This window comes from Andrographis paniculata, unplaced genomic scaffold, assembly GCF_009805555.1.
Source record: "Andrographis paniculata isolate CXL003 unplaced genomic scaffold, ASM980555v1 Contig62END, whole genome shotgun sequence".
Taxonomy (NCBI): domain Eukaryota; kingdom Viridiplantae; phylum Streptophyta; class Magnoliopsida; order Lamiales; family Acanthaceae; genus Andrographis; species Andrographis paniculata.
The window spans coordinates 1,646,279-1,667,072 of NW_026137598.1; the positions used below are offsets into that span (position 1 = coordinate 1,646,279).

The 20,794-nt window shown below is 35.6% G+C and overlaps 2 protein-coding genes across 5 annotated transcripts; one reads left to right on the plus strand and one right to left on the minus strand.

The window, feature by feature from the left end:
- Positions 1-560: 560 nt before the first annotated feature.
- Positions 561-12,636, minus strand: LOC127261293 (GTP-binding protein SAR1A-like). 4 transcript variants are annotated; one of them, XM_051289583.1, is made up of 4 exons: positions 12,241-12,636; positions 11,554-11,685; positions 11,045-11,407; positions 561-579 (listed from the first exon to the last, which is right to left on the minus strand). In XM_051289583.1, the coding sequence occupies exons 1-3, from the start codon at positions 12,367-12,369 to the stop codon at positions 11,084-11,086; spliced, it is 585 nt and encodes a 194-aa protein (XP_051145540.1). In that variant the 5' UTR covers positions 12,370-12,636; the 3' UTR covers positions 561-579; positions 11,045-11,083. The 4 variants fall into 4 exon arrangements, with proteins under 4 accessions (XP_051145540.1, XP_051145538.1, XP_051145539.1 ...); XM_051289581.1 differs by lacking the exon at positions 561-579 and adding an exon at positions 9,390-9,503; XM_051289582.1 differs by lacking the exon at positions 561-579 and adding an exon at positions 9,521-10,622.
- LOC127260400 (uncharacterized) lies at positions 4,638-5,093 on the plus strand. Its single transcript, XM_051288130.1, has one exon. The coding sequence runs from the start codon at positions 4,638-4,640 to the stop codon at positions 5,091-5,093; it is 456 nt and encodes a 151-aa protein (XP_051144087.1).
- Positions 12,637-20,794: the final 8,158 nt, after the last annotated feature.

A 20,794-nucleotide genomic window follows, 5' to 3' on the forward strand; every position in this document is an offset into this window, starting at 1 on the left:
GGGAAGGAACTATTCAACCCGGTTGTCATCTATTCAAGTGCAAATACAATTACGGATATCCTACCTGAATTGACTTTAGATTATCAGACTAATTCAAATATCGGTACCAAAATATTCAATCACTCTAACAATTACAAACGTTATTATCAGAATTAGACAAATATTGATAATAAAAAAGAACTTTTATAAATAAATTTAAGAATCTCCAAAACAAAAGAACCAAAACATTATCATCCCGCAAACCAGCAAAATATCTACTCTATAATCAAATAACAAAGAACAATAGAGAAAGATAAAGTCATAGTAGGAGGGGAAATCTTCTTTGTCGATTTGCTCCTGCGCGATCTATGATTCCGTCAGTCTCCTGCTCTTGTACGTATCTGCTCTGGCCGTTCTCTCCTCTTCTGCGTGTGATCTTCCATTTTTATTTAATTTTTGCCCTAATTATTTTGTAGCTGGGCTTTTGGGCCTTTAATTAAATTCTCGTGTCAAGAGGGTGTGTCATGACTAACTTGATTGTCCAATGCTGATTTTTTTCTTCTATTTTTCTCCAAATTCACTAAATTTGTCTTTTCTTCCCTGCATGTCAGAAATAAATAATACGCACCAAAATTAGGCAGAATCCAATCAAAATCAATCGAATATCGCATATAACATGAACACTTAACGCATCCGATTTCTAACGACTTTCATGTGGTCATACAGGTTTATCATCTTCGCTAACTTTATATTTGCCTATTTAGATGATCTTATTGTTCATGTGTCTCGTGATTTTGGAGTATCCGAATTTTAGGCTCCAACAATTGGCACGCCGAGCGGGACCAAGTCGGGTTCGTGTATGAAACTTCGTAGTGGTAAGGTGATAAACATGACAAATCAGAATAAAAAATCAGACCTAAATGCGGTTACAAGTAAAACTGTAGGAGGAACACCGGTTCACCCTAGTGGAAGCTCGTACTTCTAGATTAGGGAGGGATGAGGAAGCATCATCTGCTCAAACAATGGTGGAGATGGTACGTAGGGAGGTAAATCATTGCATTCAAGCCGGAATTTAAGACATAGTATACAAATTTTCTAGGCAACTGGCTTATGTTATCAGACTGACTATAAGGAACGAGGCTTTCCAGATATATGAAGAGGAACAACAAGCAACTGCCAGTGTGGGCAAAATTTTGGAACTTTGGGAGAACGAAGAGAGATGGAGAGCTAGTCAGTCAATAAATGATCCCAAGTGTGTTTGTTTGGGGGATGGGGATTGGATTTTAAATCCACTATTCATCCCATTTTTCCCTAAAAAAATATCAAATCAAACACATATTATTCATTTTTTATATTACACTAAAAATCAATTTTACATTCAAAACATCACATCAATACCTATTTATATCACATCATACAACTATTTAAATTCAAAATTTTTACTATTTAAATCTCAACTCAAAAATTCAAACCCCCAAACAAGCACACCTAAGTAAAAAAATACAAATAGAGGCATAACTGTCCTTTTGTGGTAAAATTTAAAGATATGATATTTAGTAAAAGGACGAGTGTGCAACATTTTAGAAACCATAAGTAGCTTTTATGGAATTTTAGAACTATATAGAATTTTCAGCAAATTCAGAAAATCATATGTGAATTTTATGTTATTTTGCTAATATTTTATTAATAAATATATTTTAGTAGTTTAATAATCATACTAAATATTATATATATATATATTCATTAACATTTACTATATAAATATATCAAATAATTCATGATATTTTGTTCGTCTACAAAAATTATAGTATTGTTACGCACAAAAATAATAATAATAATAATAATAATAATAATAATAATAATAATAATAATAATAATAATAATAATATGATCTTAAAGGAAGTTAGGACACGAAGTCGGGCGGAAAATGAGAAAATATGCACTCAGGTCGGTTGGTCCGCGGTCGGTTGATCCGGTCGGTTGGTCCGCAGTCGGATAAGCAGGTCAGAAGGTCCGCGGTCGGACAGGCGGGTCGGTTGGTCCTCGGTCGAAAGAGGATAGTCTGTTGAAACCAGTTGTCCATCTAAGGAGATAAGTCAAACAGAGCCGGTCGGTTGGTTCGCTGTCGGATGGTTCGCAGTCGGTTGGTCCGGTCGGATGGTCCGTAGTTGGTTGGCCCGCGGTCGGACCAATTGAGGTCGGGCGAAGAAGGACGGCTGATACGGCAGTCGGTTGAAAGAGAAAGTCGGGCGAAGAAGGACGGCTGATACGGCGGTCGGTCGAAAGAGAAAGTCGGGCGAAGAAGGACGGCTGATACGGCGGTCGGTCGAAAGAGAAAGTCGGGCGAAGAAGGACGGATATTACGCAGGTCGGACCAAGTGAGGTCGGGCGAAGAAGAGTGAGACGGACGATACGAGGTCGGACAAGAGACCAGATGGTGGTCGCTTGGTGGGGCGGTCAAGGATTCGTTTGGTCTAGCGATCAGTTAGTCTCTGGATTGGTCGGTTGGGTTATGCGGTTGGCGAGACGGTTGCCATAATCGACCAGACGACGCTTCAAAATGTTTTGTTGTGGGCGGTTGACGGCGGTTGCTGGCGACGGTTCCGAAACGTCTCTTCTGAGGAATATTTAAGGATTGGGGTCAACAACTGACAGAACATCTTCAATCGACATCAAATTCAAAAGAATTGCCTTTGGGGATCACCACTTTATTTTATTTTCCAGTCCGTACTTTTATTTTCCTATTTTATTTATATATCCTACAGTGTTTAGAGATTTCTAATCTCATGCACCAATTATATCAAATTCGAAGATAATTTTCTATTTTCGAATTTTACTTTTTATTGTTGAAAAAATACATCAACAAGTACTATTTTATTTGAGAATAAATATTAAAAGATAATATCATTTTAATATAAAAATGAGGTGAATAAAAAAATAAAAATAGTATTACGAAAAATCTTATTAAAAAGTTAATGAAAAATAATAGAGTAAGTAAAAATAGGAGAAAATTAATTTTGGTCCAAATTTAATCAAAATTAATTAATTTTAATTTCAGTATAATAAAAATTAATCACTATTAATTTTAATATAAAAATTCATTAATTATGGTCTCAATATAAAAATTTATCAATTTTAGTTCAAATATAACAAAAGAATATTATTTTTTCATAAAAATTTATGCCCATAACTCCTTTGTGGTTTCGAAATTCAGCGTAAATTTCCCCTCTACTTTAAAAATTGCATGACGTCCCTTTATACTTTAAAAAATGTTGCATGAAACCACTTTGTGGTTTCGAAACTCAGTATAAATCCCCATTTTACTTTAAAAAATTGCATGACGCTCACTTATACATTCAAAAATATTGCATAAAACCCTCATGTCATGCAAAACATATAGATAGGAAATCATCTTCTTATCACACGAGGAAAGCTTCATGGTGGTGGGGTTTCATGCAACGTTTTTTAAAGTATAAGGAGGTACCATGCAATTTTTTAAAGTACATGGAGATTTTACGCTGAATTTCGAAACCACAGGGAAATTATAAGCAATTTTACCTGTAATTTTTATAAAGTAATAATAAAATAAACTAAAAAAATAATAAACTGCTTTGTTCCAACTGAAAAAAGGTTCACAATTTCAAGAATATAGGAACCGAAATAAAACCTGATAGAAAACAGTATACCAGCACTTCGAACTACCAGTTGGGAACGTCTGGACAAGTCTACACACTGCATTGTGTACGGCGCTAGATATTTATAACTTCCCAAAATTAAACTACTTGTACACTACGAAGTATACACACATATATATATATTGTGTGGATACTGCGTGGCCTTTAATGTACTTCAATTTGCCTATAAATAGAGGCTTATGTTCATTCAATAAATGACACCCACAATCCATTCTCCATTCTCTCTCTCTGCATTAATTATTCTATTTCTCTATACCTATATATTCATATACATATATATATAAACTTACACACACACCCGTGTATACACGTACACACATATTATATTATTTATTATATAACACGTTATCAGCACGAGGTTCTTGTCTATTTTATTTTTGGTAAGTTTTATTTTTATACTATATATATTACCTATTTTCTAAATTATGGAAAACCTTGCAAAATTTTCTTTTAAACCTCTGTCTCTTACCGACAATAATTTCTAACTTGGTCCTTAGATGTAGAAATGCATTTGGTTTCAATGGGCCTTGTTCATACAATTGCCAATGAAAATACGACTACAAGCCAAGATCGGGCTAAGACTATTATTTTCATCCGTCATCATTTGGACATTCCTCTACAGTTTGAATATTCGACGGTGAAAGATCCATTAGATTTGTGGAATGAATCGAGGAAGAGATTTGTGCACTTGAAATATATCACTCTCCCCAAAGCCCGACATGATTGGCTTAACCTGCGATTGCAGGATTTTAAAACTGTTACAGAGTACAACTCTGCTATCCACCAGATTACATCTCAGTTGAAACTCTACGGAGAAATTGTTACTGAGAATGATAAATTGGAGAAGACTCTCTCTACCTTTCATGCTTCGAGCTGCAATAGCAGTATCATGAGAAAAACTTTCAAAAGTACTCACAGCTCATTGCATGTCTTTTATTAGCTGAGCAAAATAATGAGTTACTGATGAAAAATCATCAGTCTCGGTCCACTGGTTCCAGTCCGTTCCCTGAAGCGAACGTGACATTTTTTGAACGAGGCCGAGAACGTGGTAGAGGCCGTGGACGTGGTCGCGGTCGTGAGAGTCAATGCGGTCGATATACCCCTTACAATCGCCGCAGTTTTGACGTTAACAAGATGCAGAGTAAACCCCAATATGGGGATATAGCCAAAAAGGCTAAACAGGGAAATAGGCAAATCGGCATTTGTAATCGGTGTGGCATTGAAGGCCATTGGGCCAAAACCTGTAGAACAACCAAACACCTAGCCGATCTTTATCAAGTCTCACTGCAGAAAAAAGAGAAGGAGGTCAAGATTAATCATGTTGATAATGATGACGACCCCGATGATGATCTTTTGGACTATGACACAACGCATCTTGATATAGCGAATTTTGTCGTAGATCCAGCAAACCCCCAGTGATAGACATATTATGTCATTTTATATTTTGTAATATTTAAATAATCGCATATTACCTTTTGGTAATACATTTTGTAATACTTATATATGCCTTTATTAATACTATGTTTATTTATATTTGAAGGTTAAATGGATGCCAAACAAAATGATGCAAATATGTGTTTAATTGACAGTGCAACGACACATAGTATATTAAAACACGAAAAATATTTCTCCCATTTGAAAAAGGAAAAGATGAATGTCAATATAATAAGTGGCAGTGCAAAATTAATTGAAGGCTCTGGAGAAACCATTATATTTCTCTCCGTGGGGACGAAAATTGTGATATAGTATGCGGTGTTGGCCACTAAAGCTCGAAGAAATTTACTGAGCTTTCAAGACATTCGGGAAAATGGTTATCATATTGAAACTATGAGTGATACCGATGGTGAATTTTTATTGATCATCAATATTATTGATAAAAAGAAATGCATCATTGAGAGATTACCCTTACTCTCTATTGGCTTATATTATGCCAGATTAGGTGTTGTTGAAACACACCTCACGGTAGATCAAAAGACTATCGATTTTCAAATATGGCATGATCGCCTTGGGCATCCTAGCAGTATAATGATGAGGCGAATAATTGAGAATCCGCATGGCCATTCATTGAAAGGTCAAAAAGTGTTTAACTCAAATGAGTTAGCCTGTGTTGCCTGCACTCAGGGAAAATTGATAATCAGGCCATCGCCAGCTAAAGTAGGTATTGAATCACCTACATTTTTGGAAAGAATACACGAGGATATATGTGGACCAATAGACCCACTATGTGGGCCATTTAAATATTTTATGGTGCTTATTGATGCATCTACCAGATGGTTACATGTCTGTTTATTATCAACTCGCAATATGACATTTGCGAGATTGCTCGCCCAAATTATTAAATTACGGGCACAATTCCTCGATAATCCAATTAAGACTATACGTTCAATTTGCATATAAATAGATGCTTATGTTCGTTCAATAAATGACACACACAATCCATTCTCCGCTCTCCCTCTCTCCATTAATTACTCTCTTTCTCTATACCTATATATTCATATATATATATATATAAACTTACACACACACCCGTGCATACACGTACACACATATTATACTTATTATATTATTATTATTACAAAACTTACCTACTTACTTATATTATTTATTATATAACACTGTTGTCATAGTTCTATTATTAAGTAATTGATGATCACCTAAATGAGAGACCGACCCTATTTACAACAAGTGTCATCAATGGCATTTGCCAAACACGTTTTCAATGAGCCTAGGCAGAGGAAAAAGAAAAAGAATATTAGATGAGGATTATTAAATTGAGGGACTTTTTTCGTGCTTTGAAAGATGTTTCGGGTGTTGTAACTTATCAGAATTAAACCCTAAGTTCAGAATCTGTCGTGTTGAAATAATTGAGATAATAAAATAAAAAAAATTAAATTTAACTTGATTTATTAGGGCACGCATATTTGGATCTACAAATTGATTGAGGGTTTTGTGTTCTTCAAACCTATGACGCAACCCCTCCCGAGAAAATCGCTAAGATTTCTGCAGTTACTTCCACGATAAGATATGAAAAATAATGGTTGTTGCGTCTAGACCTGGGATCACAACCCAAATTTATATCTCTTATTATTTATTGACATCATCACCCAATTAATAAGTTACGAGTTTCTGCACATAGGAGGCTCACACTTACTAAATATATTTAAGTCTTATAAATTAATACATTACTTAATATAAGCTTAACCCGACTGGTAGCATAAATAGTTACATTTAACCCACAATATCTTCCACTTGGGTAAAACTATACTGAACAATCTTATGAGCTCATGAAAATTTTGCTATAAGATCTTTTAATGTATTTTACTAATCTTAACTATAAATTACATCAATGCGGATCAAAGTGGTCATCACTACATTTATCGCAATGAGACCGATCAGTGGTCACAACATCAATAGAACTTAAGATTCGATCAAGTGCGGATGCACATCATGAAAATTTCATGTAATGTGATCTTAACATGCCTATTTCCAACCAATCCACATTAACTTTAATTCAGAATAACTGAATATTGAATTAAGATTGAATATTGAACAATGCATACTGAATACTGCAATATAAAATAAAGTAACGTTAACTATATTTGAACATTAAGAATTAGATTTCACTAAACCAAAGTATCAAAATACGGTTCCACTCTCATACGAGCAACATGCTCACTATAGAACTTATGTGGAAACCTTTTAGTAATTAAGTGAATTCGCAATCATGGAAGCTATACGAATATGTTTAATAGTTAACTCATGATGTGAAGCCATACAATTAGAAAAATAACGATTATTATCATCAAATAATGTACTAGTTCCTATTAATTTCGAATTCTGGAATAGACTAAAACTTTATATCTGAATGAACAATAATAATCGAATTTCTCCAAAATAGAAATTGAAATTAAATTTTGACTAAATATGGTATCCAAAAAAATACAAATGTCAGATCTAAATCCAAATAATAATTAGTACTTAATAATAATCAAATTGTCAATGACTCCACCTTGAACTTTCTTGCCGTCACCCATATAGATGTATCTTTCATCATCAATTGATTTTCGGCAATAAAGACAATCTTACATAGACACACTGATGTGAATTGTTGCATTAAAATCCACCCCCAAGTGTGTCTATGAAGTGAAATTAAAAGTTACTTCAAGAGCAAGACCAATAGGACAAACATGTCCTCCGAAAAGTCTAACTTAAGTGCCTTTAATTTAGTAGCAATAGTAGACATGTTCATGATGTACTCCCTTATGTTATCTTTGTCGATATTCCTCATGGCAATAAGAGACTCTTAAGATGAGTACTCATTTCCACCTTGTCGCTTTTGGTAAAGCGTTTCTCAATTTTGATAAGTAACTCTTGATACCCCGAAAAATTTATTAAGTATTTTTCTTAATGATTATCAAACTTAGGCGTTGGATCTATCTCACTATTTAAACAACTGTTTTTCATTTGCAGTGTCTTTCGTCGTATGAGTGATTTGATCTACTTTAATGCCAAGTAAAAATTCATGCAGCCCAAATGAATCAAGATTGATTCTTTTAAGTGCTTACATCTGTTCCCATACCGTGTTGGGACGGACAAATATATATAAAAATATTTATAAAGCACAATGAAGTTCAAGAATAATGCATTCTCATCCCAAGACACTAAGTGCAACATCAATGATCAATCTTTGGATCAATAACATTGATTGTTAACCGTCATCTTGTTGCATAATCATGTACGAATAATAAGTAATGTCAAACATTAAACTACTCTTTGAACTCACTATTCACATAAGTTAAAACAATATAATAATTTTATACATATTATCGCAGATGTATATTATGTCAATTTACCAACTGTCTTTGGGTTGAAAATAATTACATGAATTAAAATACATATAAACACTTACTTTATCAAGTAAAAATCTCATATAAAAGAGTTTACTTTAGCAACTTCAAATACTTGAGTTTCACTGTCAAAACGCAACATGCATTAGTTATGAACTTTTAATATTCTTAAATCAAATTAGAATCGTAATTACGTTTAACGCATACGAGTTTGATTCCATAAAAGTAAAGAATGTGTATAGGCAACTGAATGCTCTATGTGAATTGATAAAATAAACTATCAATCATATTACAAGTTATCGAACAACATCAGCAATTGTCTTTGGACAAATTAATGACTCGTCAACGATAAACTTGTTTTGACAATCGGATGTTGACAATAAAGTAGTGTGTCAAATAATATTCCGTCTTTGGACAAATCCATTGTTCACACACAAATAACCAAATTATATTCACCACATTCAATATCGCTAAACATCCATGTAAGTACTTAATCGCTGACTTGTCTTTGGGTCAATCAACAGAGGCTTATTTGGAAGATAATTGTTTCAATCAACTCATAAATGATATTATATTAATTTATTGCTAATTAAATTCATCTTAATTATTGATGAAAGCTATAACAACATCAATTAATTTATGGACATATTAAATAATTAAGTAGTCCAATGAAGTACTAGATGTAACAGAAAATACAAACAATATATATGTCACCCAAAAAAATATAAATTAATACAATAAATATTTATAATCAAATTTGAACAAATGCACAATGTCGAAAACACGTATTGTTGTATCCCAAATTTAATTGGATCTTAAAACATATCATACTGAATCTTATTTTATAACATCAAAAGCAAAATAAATAAATGAATTATGCACATATTAAATTCAATTGTAAATACATTAATATACTTACATTAATTAATAAATTCAAATTCAATTGCAAATACATTAATATAATTACATTAATTAATAAATCCTGCAATAATCAAATCAAACATAAATTTAATATAAGTGCACAAACATAATTATGATTATAAATTGGCAATAAAAAATTAACGCACTTGCACGTGTGAATTCCTTTGATATAATAAAAACCCACATGTATATTGATAAAGACCTCTGACCAGTAATAAACCTTTATTCAGCGATGCACTTGAAATATACTTTTATTACAATAAAACAGTAATTATCTACAATATAACAAATTGAAGTACTAAGGATCCTTCAAATCATGCCAAATCTAAATATTGAGAATGATTTCTTCCAACCAGTCAAACTTAGTCATACGTCAATCTAACAAGCAAGTAATTGAATTTATATCTAAGAGTCACAGCATAGTTATACTGTAATTCCTACTTTCCCACCCAATTCTAAATCCAATTGCAGAAGACTGATGATCGAATGAACACAGAATAATATCAGAATATGTGGAACTTATCATTCGTCTAATAAATATATCAATAATTTAACACGTAACTGCTCTTTTGAAACTTATCAGACTTAAACCCTAAACCCAAATTTGTCGTGTTGAAATAATCGAGATAATAAAATAAAGCAATTAAATCTAACATGATTTCTTAGGGCACGCATACTTGGATCTACAAATTGATAGAGAATTTTGTGTTTTTCAAACCTATGACGCCACCCCTCCCTAGAAAAACCTTTAGGGTTTCACTTCCACCATGAGATATGAAAAGTAATGGTTGTTGCGTCTAGACCTGGGATCACAATTCTAATTTATATCCCTTATTATTAATTGGCTTCATCACCTAATTAATAAGTACCGAGTTTCTGCACCCTACACTTACTAAATACATTCAAGCCCTAATAAATTAATAAATCACTTAATATAGGTTTAACCTGACCGGTAGCCCAACTAGTTACATTTAACCCACAATTGAATTTTTAATCCAACATCGAGCGTATGCGTGCTTTGATGTGCTCGCTCAAGTGTTGTGGCATATTTGAAGGACAGGGCGAGGTTAATTGGGATGTTTTTGCTACTAATTTTGCCTATAGCTATAGCGGCTGCCTGCCTTCCTGCTGGGATTTTCTCAAGCTTCTTGTTTATCATCATCATCATCTTCCCAACAAACTACACGATGAGGAATATGGATAGATATTAGATAGGTGGAGGGGCACGCAATTGTGCTTTAATGAACTACCCGGCCAGCTATCATCTGCTAGTGTATTTATGTAAATCTATGTACTCTTTCTTCTTCTCAAAATAAAAAACCTATATGCAACATACATAAGTCAGTCAGTCAGTCAGTCAGAGTCCCAAATGGTTAGAATGTAGTTCCTGGTGTGACTGGTGTAGTTAGCAGCAATCATAGGTGCAGTACGGTGGAAACTCAATCAATCAAAATTCTAAGGCTTCCACTGATAGATAGATAACTTACATAAACCAAAAATTTGTAATCCAAACATCATATATCTATCTACCTGCAATGAGAGAGAGAGAGAGAAAGAGACTACACTTGCAACTCTGAAGAATTAATTGGGTAAAAATCTAACCTTGATGGGAGGCTGCTTCTTCTTCTTCTTATTCTTCTTCTACTTGATGTATTGCGAGACCCATTTGAAGCCATCTCCATAGCCCATCTTGCGGACGATGCTGCACATAAATACCTCAATGGGGCGCATCGTGTTTTGATCTACAATGTTTACCTTTCCCTTTCCGCTAGTGAGGCCCATAAGGCCGAGGTGGTATCGCAGCTCATCTTCAGATGCAGCATAAGGGATGTCTATCTTGTTACCCAATATCAAGAATGGAACATTCGCCAATGACTCGTCCGAGAGGAGACCATCCAATTCTTTCTTTGACTCTGCGAACCTCTCCTTGTCATAGGCGTCCACTAAGTAAACAACAGCATCCACCTTTGCGTTTTGCATATGCATTACAAATATACACAACAAGTTTTATAAAATATAGGCCATTAAAGAAGAAGTAAATGGTAAGATGTTACAGAGACCGAATCCGTATATACATGTACATAAATGGTAGGTATATAGAACGTAGGTACCTTGGCATAGTAATCTTTCCAAACTCTGCGAGCAATCTGATGGCCTCCCAAATCAAAAGCCTTGAATTTGATCCTACCAATACTCAGCTCCTCTGAAGTTGGATGCTGGGTGGGCTGATGCTGCACCAATCTCTGTTTCAAACAAATTTAGATCTCTAAACAAACACTCTACGCACATAACTCTATTCACAGTCCATGTGGAGATTCTAGAAATTGAAGATCAGCAAGAACAAATAGAACACTTAAAATCTAATCAAAATTACCAAAACCAAACGAGTAATAGTTTTTAATCTAAAATCTCTCCTCAGATCTAAAGCTAATCCAAATATATCACCAACGCCGCAACAAAACCAGCAGCATCCCGTTTTAATTGGCGGATCGAATCAAGATACTAATTCTGTTCAAAAACCAAGAATATTGGGGGAGACAAATGCGGTGATTAGATAGACATTGCCATTGTCAAACGCAACAACATTTCTTTCTTGATCTCTATTTCCGATTCCGTACAAAAGATTCGATCCACATGTCATAAGTAGATTGACTTATACCTTTCAAAAACCATACAAGAAGATGCGATCGAAATAACAGGGAAATATGCATATGTCAAAAAAGACATCGGACGCAGCAAATAATCAAGTAAAGACCCAAAAATAAAAAGTGAAAATACAAAGCAAAGAGCAAATGTACCTCGTCCTTCAGCATATGAAGGAGGGTCGTTTTGCCGGCATTATCGAGCCCCAAGAACAGAATCTTGGCCTCCTTCTGCCACAAGCCGAGCGACGCGAGGACGCCATAAATCCAATCGAACAAGAACATTCTAGCTAAACACTTACTCTATAACTTTATTTTAAAACAACAATTGCTGAGCGAAAACAATGGATGCGCCAATCCCCTGATCCGAAGAACCACCACCAAATGAGTAATCGATCGATCTACGAAACGCAGGCGGGTTTCGCAATCTCACGATTCGTTCAACTACGGCGATCGGGGGTTAATGCTTTAGCTTTTATCTTGTGAGAAGAATAAAACATATTGGCCGTCAGAAATTAATTTATCACCCAACCTAGTAGAAAGACACCGAGGAGAGACAAGGTGTTGGCAATAAAGGGGGAAAATAATCGATTTTTGTGTGGATCAAGAGTAAAATATAATTTTAATTTTAATTGTCTCGTAATAAATGATAGGGAAAATTTGATTAAAATATCTCTCAACAAATTCAATTAAAGTATGTACTATAGGTCTCCAATTTGTATTTTTTCCACAATTAGTGTAATACACAACATGTAAGGTTGTCATAGGTCTCCAACAATACGTAAGGTTATCAACACTTCCAATGTTGTAATATTTACATTACTTCTCGTTCTACTCTCATTATAACTTTATATACTTCTAGTTAAATATTGTGTACCTTTTTTTCGCGAATTAAAAAAAAAATAGTTACCTACGATTTAACCAGGGTTGAGGCAAAAAACCTATAACTCTTCCACCTCAATTTTAAACCCTATCTCTCACTTGTTCAGACGAACCGACGCTCTTCAACCCTTGGCGATCACGTAGCGACCGATCAATGCAAAAATTGTGAAGAAAACAGTTGACCGCTTCCATCCCCCGGGACAAGCTCGAAGAAGTAAGTTCCTGATTGAATATTTTTCAATTTTTTATTTTATTGACATTAGTATTTTATATCGTAGTTTGTTCGATTGTTTGGGATGTAAATCTTGGTCCCGTGTTTGTATATCTCAGTTAAGTTTGAGAAGCCCTGGGTGATTTGTGTAGTTTTGATTGTTAACCGAGTTTGAAATTGTTTGTATGTTTGCCCATGTATACCAAGTTAGGTGTTTTATTTTGACACCGATTTTGGGTGATTTATTTGTTTTATCTATGATTTTTGTTAATTTTGTAGATAAACATTTTGTTTAGTTACCCGGTGTTGCATATTTTAGTTTTTATGTTTGATTGTTTAGTAATTAGTTATGTTTGTGGGTTAGCAAATGTGGTATTGTTAAGTACCCCGAGTTGTAGTTTTTAGGTCAATTTGCTAAATAAAATCAAGATTTGAATAATGTGGACTGGTGGTATTTATTTATAGACCGTAGGTTAGGTTGTGCTTATTTTGCAATTCACTATGCGAATCGTTCAGGCAAAGGAACACAGAGAAATTGGTAAGTTTACGTAATAAATATAATTAATTTACTGTGGATAAACCTAATTACGTAACAAAATCTTGTATTATTTTTACAGACATGATTTTATGCTTGTACCTGAATGCAGTACACCTATGGCCCATGGTGAGGGAAACACCTGAGTACGTAAAATGTCAGCATCAGGGTAATAATCTCGACTGTAGTCTTTTGGTCAGCATGTTTGTCAAGTGTTATGCCCACGCAAATCCAGAAGTCCATCCAATTGGTGATATCGGCAGTGAGTTTGATAATGTGAAGAACTATCGCAATAAAATTGCGGCCAAAATAATGAAAGGTCCGCCCTCCGAATTGTAGACTCCAATGAGCAGCACATGGTAAGTAAACGTCTGTAATGAATTTGGATGGATTTGAGTTGTATTATTTGTACTTGATTTGGGTCATGTTTTATTTTTGGATTGAATTGTTGGTTAAATTGGTTTGATTTGGCTCATATTTGATGAGATTGTATTAAGATTGATTGAGGAATTGAACTGTGGGTTTAATTTGGTGAAACCTAATGTTCGGAGTAATGCTATGAATTGTACCGTAAACAATTATATGATTAATTGTTCATATGGTTAGAATTGCAATAATGCACATGTTGTACCTCCACAACAAATCGATGTACTCGTCTAACTAGATCGAAATACCTTTAAACTACATATATATGTTCATATACATGTTACCCATTAGTTAGGAAGGTTATCATTGTACGAAAACATCAACGAGCCAGAAAAGATATGCATACTGCTCTTAAATTGGAATTAACTAATTAATTACAAGAATTTGCAATGGTTGAAGTAATGTCTGCAATGAACAAAAGTGCATTTAGGAATACCATATAACATTAGTGGTGCACTAAGAAAGAAAAATATATACATGTACTGTGAAGGTTTATGCCCTCCCAGTTGCTGCTATTTCTCTCAACCACCAATGAAGTGAAGAAATGCTAATAGAAGAAATATTTTCACCGAGTTCCTTGATTGCTTCATCCTTCAAAGGATTAACTGAAGTCGATCACATTCAAAGATACCTACTACTACATAAATAATACCTAAAAAATCACTAATTATACCTTGATTGTTAAGCTCGTACTCGGAATACATTTTTATATACCTTCTTTAAATATCAATTACCCCGGAGTAGTTTTTAAGTACCTATAATACGATCTCATATGCTCCGATAACGAGTATCTATGCCTTTGTAACTTGTGCTTGGAAACCGATCATTCTTAATTCAAAATATTCAATTATTGTCGGTAACAATAGATGAATTCGTCATTATAGTGTTCTCGGGAATCCTAAAACTATATGTAAAGGTAAACAACACATATTTACTATGGATTGATAAACAAGACAGAAAAGACTTAGTTAAATTATGTTGGTTGTTATTCATACATGCTTTGTGGTATTTCTATTGAAGAATATGACATGAGTTGTTGAATGTAAATGTACCGTGCCCAAACCTTTCCATCGGAGCTAGGAGAGAAAGTACTCTCATTGAGTTTGTGGTGTTTGTATCTAAAGCACATACTTATATACTTGCATCAAATACATACATGCCCTTGCGCATATCTTATATACCTATATTCTGGTGTCATATGCTTCAGTAACGAAGATATATGTCCTGGTTATTTGTGCTTGGAAAATCGATCAATTTCAGTTCGAAATATTCATTTGTTGTCGGTAACTATGGATGAATTTATCATGATAGTGTTCCCATGACACCCTGAATTGTATGAAAAAATAAATAACATATATTTATTATAAATGGATAAATAAGTCACAAATGACTTGTATGATATATGTACACGCATAGTCCAATCTCTACTTCTAGATGTCTAAACAAGTCATCAATGACTAAATTAAATTATGTTGGGTTGTTAGAGTACATGATTGTTGCCATGAATTCAAAATATTTTGACCTATTACATAATAGTCCACATTTTCGCACACACAACAACATTAGATCAAAGCATATTTGTGCATGGAATGACTCGGTTAAGCAGACGAGTAGTCCAGGGTGGCCCCGACTTACCCCCCATTTGGCTTTAGACAGGCCTGCAGCGTCTTATTCACAAAATGGGTTCCTTCATCATTGATAATGGTTCTAAGAACTCCAAATCTTAGAAAGGGGGTGTATTTGAGAAAACAGATACCTGAGAGAGAATCATTTGTATGGAGTGTCTGCGCTTCGACCCACTTGCTCACATAATCCACAACCACCAGAATATAGAGCTTTCCATTAAAATTCGGAAAAGGATCCATAAAGTCTATTCACCAAACATTGAAGATATCAACAAACAAGATTTCAATAAGAGACGTCTCATCTCTTTTTGAGATAGACCCTATTTTTTGGCACTTGTCGCAAGTTTTGACAAAGACATCAGCATCTTTCTATAGGGTAGGCCAATAGAAGCCTGACTGCAAAACTTTGGCAGTTGTCTGTTGGCCAGCAAAATGCCCTCCTATATTGAAACCATGACACTCATCCAAGATCAGAGGAAATTCTAATTCCTCTATGCAGCAACGAATAATCCCATCAGAGCCGATGTTGAACAAGTATGGCTCATCTAAAAAGTAGTCATGTTCCAAACTCAATAAACGGTTTCTTTCCCTCTAAGAAATAATAGTTGGAACTATCTTGTCGCTAGAAAATTATCCAGGTTGCAAACCATGGATTTTTACCCTATACAAGAAATAGCTTCTCGTCAGGAAAAGATTCATTAATACCTGGGGATGTGTCCTCCGGCTATCTTAGTCTGCTTAAATGGTCAGCAACAAAAATTTCTTTCCCTTTTTTGTCCTTGATTTCTATGTCAAATTTCTGGAGAAAACGAACTCATCGAATCAAACGAGCCTTTATCTCATTCTTTTCAATCAAGTACTTAATAGCTGCATGATTAGCATGAACTATGGTCTTGTTCCCAATCAAATACTATCTAAACTTCTTGAAAGCGAAGACTATGGCTAACAACTCCTTCTCAATGGTAGTGTAATTCCTTTGAGTAGAGTCTAGAGTCCTACAGGTGTACTAGATAACATTCAGCTTGGACTCAGACTTTTGACCCAAGACAACGCTGATGACATGTTACTTGCATCCGTCATCAGCTCGAATGACTCGCTCTACATTGGTGCGAAAATGATGGGGGCAGTGGTGAGATTTTCCTTCAGAATTTGGAATGCCTTTTGACACTGTCCCTTCCATTTAAAATTAGCATCTTTGCACAGCAACACGGTCAACGATTGAGTGATCTTGTTGAAGTTCTTGCTAAAACGTTTGTAAAAACCAGCGTGGCCAAGAAAACTTCGCATACCCTTCTCATCCTTAGGCGCTGTCATCTCTCGATTGCACTAACTTTGGATCTGTCCACCTCTATACCAGCGAATGAGATCTTATGGCCAAGAACAATCCCTTCGTTTACCATCAGATGACACTTCTCCCAATTCAGCACGAGATAAGTCTCAATGCAGTGGAGCAGCACTCTATCCAAGTTATTCAGGTATCGGGAAAAGGTCTTGCCATACACTAAGAAATCATCCATGAAAACTTTTATACACGAGTCTAGGAGATCGCTGAAAATATGGTACATGCATCGCTGGAAGATGGCTGAGGCATTGCAGAGCCCAAACGACATCCTCCTGTAAGCATAAATACTATATGGACAAGTAAAAGTAGTTTTCTCACAGTCCTCGGGCTTGATGGGAATTTGATGGTAGCCTGAGTAGCCATCCAAGAAGCAGTAATACTCATGGCCAGCTAACTCTCAAGGCATTGATGAATGAATGGCAGCGGGACATGATATTTCTTTGTCGCTATATTCAGCTTCCTATGTTCGATGCAAACCCTTCATCCAGTGACAGGTCTTTTCATAAAGATCTCCCCTTGATCGTCTATCCGTTTGACGAACCCTCATTTCTTAGGGACCACCTGGATTGGGCTAACTCACTTGCTGTCGCTGATGGGGTAAATGATACTTGCATAAACAACCTTTATTACCTCTTTCTTCACTACCTCTTGCATGTTTTCATTGAGGCATCGCTGAAGTTGTCTTCATGGCTTCGCTTCGGCATCCAGAATGATATTATGACACCCCGGCCCGTAAGCCATGCAAGACCGGGTGTATTGGAATTTTAGACTGGCCCCACAGGTCAATACGAATCCTTCCAGCGCATTTCCGTTCTCACTCACGCCTACCCTGGGAGACCTTCGAGGGGGTCACCCATCCCCAAATTACTTTAGAGCAAGTACGCTTAACTCTAAAGTTCTTTAAGAGGAATGTATACATTATTGACATAAGTAGTTTATTCAATCCATTTAACATATATTCAATCTCGGATGACGTGGCACCGGCTCATCCACGGGAGTTGGCCTAGCACCGGCCCAACTCCGGGGGTATTACAGATATGGTGAATGTACACCGCTGGACTGATGCATTTTATATCTGATATCTTCAATGCAAATGCCGCATTTCTTTTCTTGAGCAGGGATAGGAGCTGAGCTTTCTGATCCGGGATCAGCGAAGTGGAGATTATCAGTGGGTAACCCCTCTCCGGTCCCAAAAACACATACTCGAGGTGCTCTAGCAGCTTTTTCAACTCGTCTTTTGGTGTAGACTCATTCTCTAGCTCTTGCTTCGCTCGTTCGATGGACTTAGTTTGAATGGGTGTTTCACCATTTCGCTCGTCTAAGTTCTCCAAAAGCTCTAGCTTGGACGAGTCTTTTTTTGAAATTTCATCTAAAAATTCCAAGGTTAAACTATTCTCAAGAGAATTTAATTCATTTATTTCATAGACATAATCATCATTCTCATCGTGTGATTGGCTTAATGATTTGTTCAAGGAGAATGTGACTTTGTCTCTACCAATGCTCAGTGTAATTTCGCCTTGAGCGACGTTGATATTTGCTTGAGCAGTGGCAAGGAAAAGTCATTCCAGAATTATTGGAATGTCGTGATCTTTGCTTATTTCCATAATGAAATATGCATGGAAGATAAATTTGTTTACTTGCACCAATACATCATTATTAATCTCTTTCGGGAGTCTTATTGATTTATCAGTAAGCTGTATTACAGTACGGCAAGGCTCAAGCTCATACAATCTTAATTTAATAAATAAAAAAAGGCATAATATTGATACTAGTTCCTAAGTTACATAATTCCCTAATCAGATTTTAATTTCTATAGTAGAAACAGTAATAAAAATCCTAGGATTGCTCAGCTTCTTTGGAAGATCCTCGTTTACATGCCGTTGCACACACCTTACAACTGCACCATTATATCCACTTCAGGAATTGTACGCCTTTTATTGATTATATATTTGATAAACTTAGCATAGTATGACATCTGTAACAAAGAATCAGCAAAAGAAATAGTGATTTTAAGATTACGGGAAGTGTACACAAACTTTTCAAACTCCTTTGATTTATCCCTTTGGCAGTGATGGCTCCCGAGCGGCTTTTGTCGCTCATGGCTCAAATGGAGTAACCTCTTTGAGGGGGGCTTGAATATTCACATCTCTAACAGGTATATTATTTAAAGTACTAGGAGAAGAAGAGCGATCAATACCTCGGTTCGCAACGGTAGTGATGAGGTGCGCTTCCCTGTCCTAGTTTCCACTGTCTTTGCGTGGTTCTGGACAATCTCAACTGTCTCAAGCAATGTTCATTTATGTTGGAGCTTCAGTCCCTCAGATATCTGCCTGACTTGCTTTTCCAGCATTTTGATCGAGACAAATGTATTCCTCCGGAACACTTGATTTGCCTGCTCAGGATTTCTCTAGATTTCCTCCAAACTCAGCGGTTGGCTGGCCGTTGTGGAAGGCTAAGCAAAATGTGCTTGCTATGGAAAGTGAAGGGCTTGGAAATTCTGTTGTGGTTGATAGTATCCCCTTGGTAGTATTATTGCGCAGTGAACCGTTGTGGCTGGTGAAATTTATGTTGAGGGCGAGGGCCATTAGGCCTATGGGGTTGAGCCCCCGGAGTTGGGCCATTGCTTGGACAACTCCTGTGTGTGGATGAGCCGGTATTAGACCATCCAAAGTTGATTAAAGCTTATATGAATTGAATAGATTACACATGTTAATAATGTGCACATTCTTTTTCGGGAGCCCTACTGAAAGAACTCTAGAGTTAAGCGTGCTTGCTCTTGAGTAATTTGAGTATGGGTTACCCCTTGGAAAGTCTCTCAGGGTGCGCGTGAATTACGGCAAAGTATCATAGAAGGACTTGTGTTGACCTGTGGGAACAGTCTACGATCCCAATATGCTTGACTTCGCGTCGCTTGCGGGCCGGAGTGTCACAAAAATCATATAAAAATTTATTTTCAAAATAAAAACTTTCTAGGGTTCAGAGTTTTCTTAATGTAATATTCATTCACACTAGTTTGAAATTCGTCAGATCTTCAATTTAATTCATAGAATTGTACAATTTTAATTCTTTTAGTATTTTTTTCCTTTCATTGAGTGATATTAAGATAATAAGATTTTTTTTTTTTTTATGTCAATCACAATTAAAAAATCATTTGTAGAATTTCCTATATTATATAATTGTAATGCTTAATTTAAACTATAAATAATGATATCATTGTCCGAATTAAGATTTAAAGAAAATATAATTCAACACCATAGGTGAACCAGTTCTTTATCCGTCAACATTTATTTCTAAGCTTCTCTACCATTTTAACTCTTCATGAATGTTCCTAGTGTCACGAATTGATATTTCTACCCAGGTTCTCGGTCATAGTTCGTCCCATGTGTGCGAGCCCCGGTCCTGTACGGCTAATCAACGACATGTCTTTAGTGTAGGTACGCATCCCGCCTTATTTATCTCGCATTATATGGTATACTCAGGCTTGTTGCGCACAAGGGACGGCTGGCTTGGGCCTTTGGGCCTGGGTGCCGGGCGTGTCAGCTTCCGGCACGTTACACTAGGCATGGCACAGTACAATATACCATAAATTTTACGCCATATCGTATACTATAATGTAAATACCAGTACAAGTGAATGCTATAACGATATTGTACCGATCCATTCGGTATACTTTAAGTTGATATAACGCA

Coding starts and splice junctions, on each gene's coding strand:
- LOC127260400 (XM_051288130.1), top strand. CDS start 4,638: ATGAAAAATCATCAGTCTCGGTCCACTGGTTCCAGTCCGTTCCCTGAA.
- LOC127261293 (XM_051289583.1), bottom strand. CDS start 12,369: ATGTTCTTGTTCGATTGGATTTATGGCGTCCTCGCGTCGCTCGGCTTG. Junction 11,686..12,240: donor TTCATATGCTGAAGGACGAG/GTACATTTGCTC, acceptor TGTTTGAAACAG/AGATTGGTGCAGCATCAGCC. Junction 11,408..11,553: donor GGAAAGATTACTATGCCAAG/GTACCTACGTTC, acceptor CAAAACGCAAAG/GTGGATGCTGTTGTTTACTT.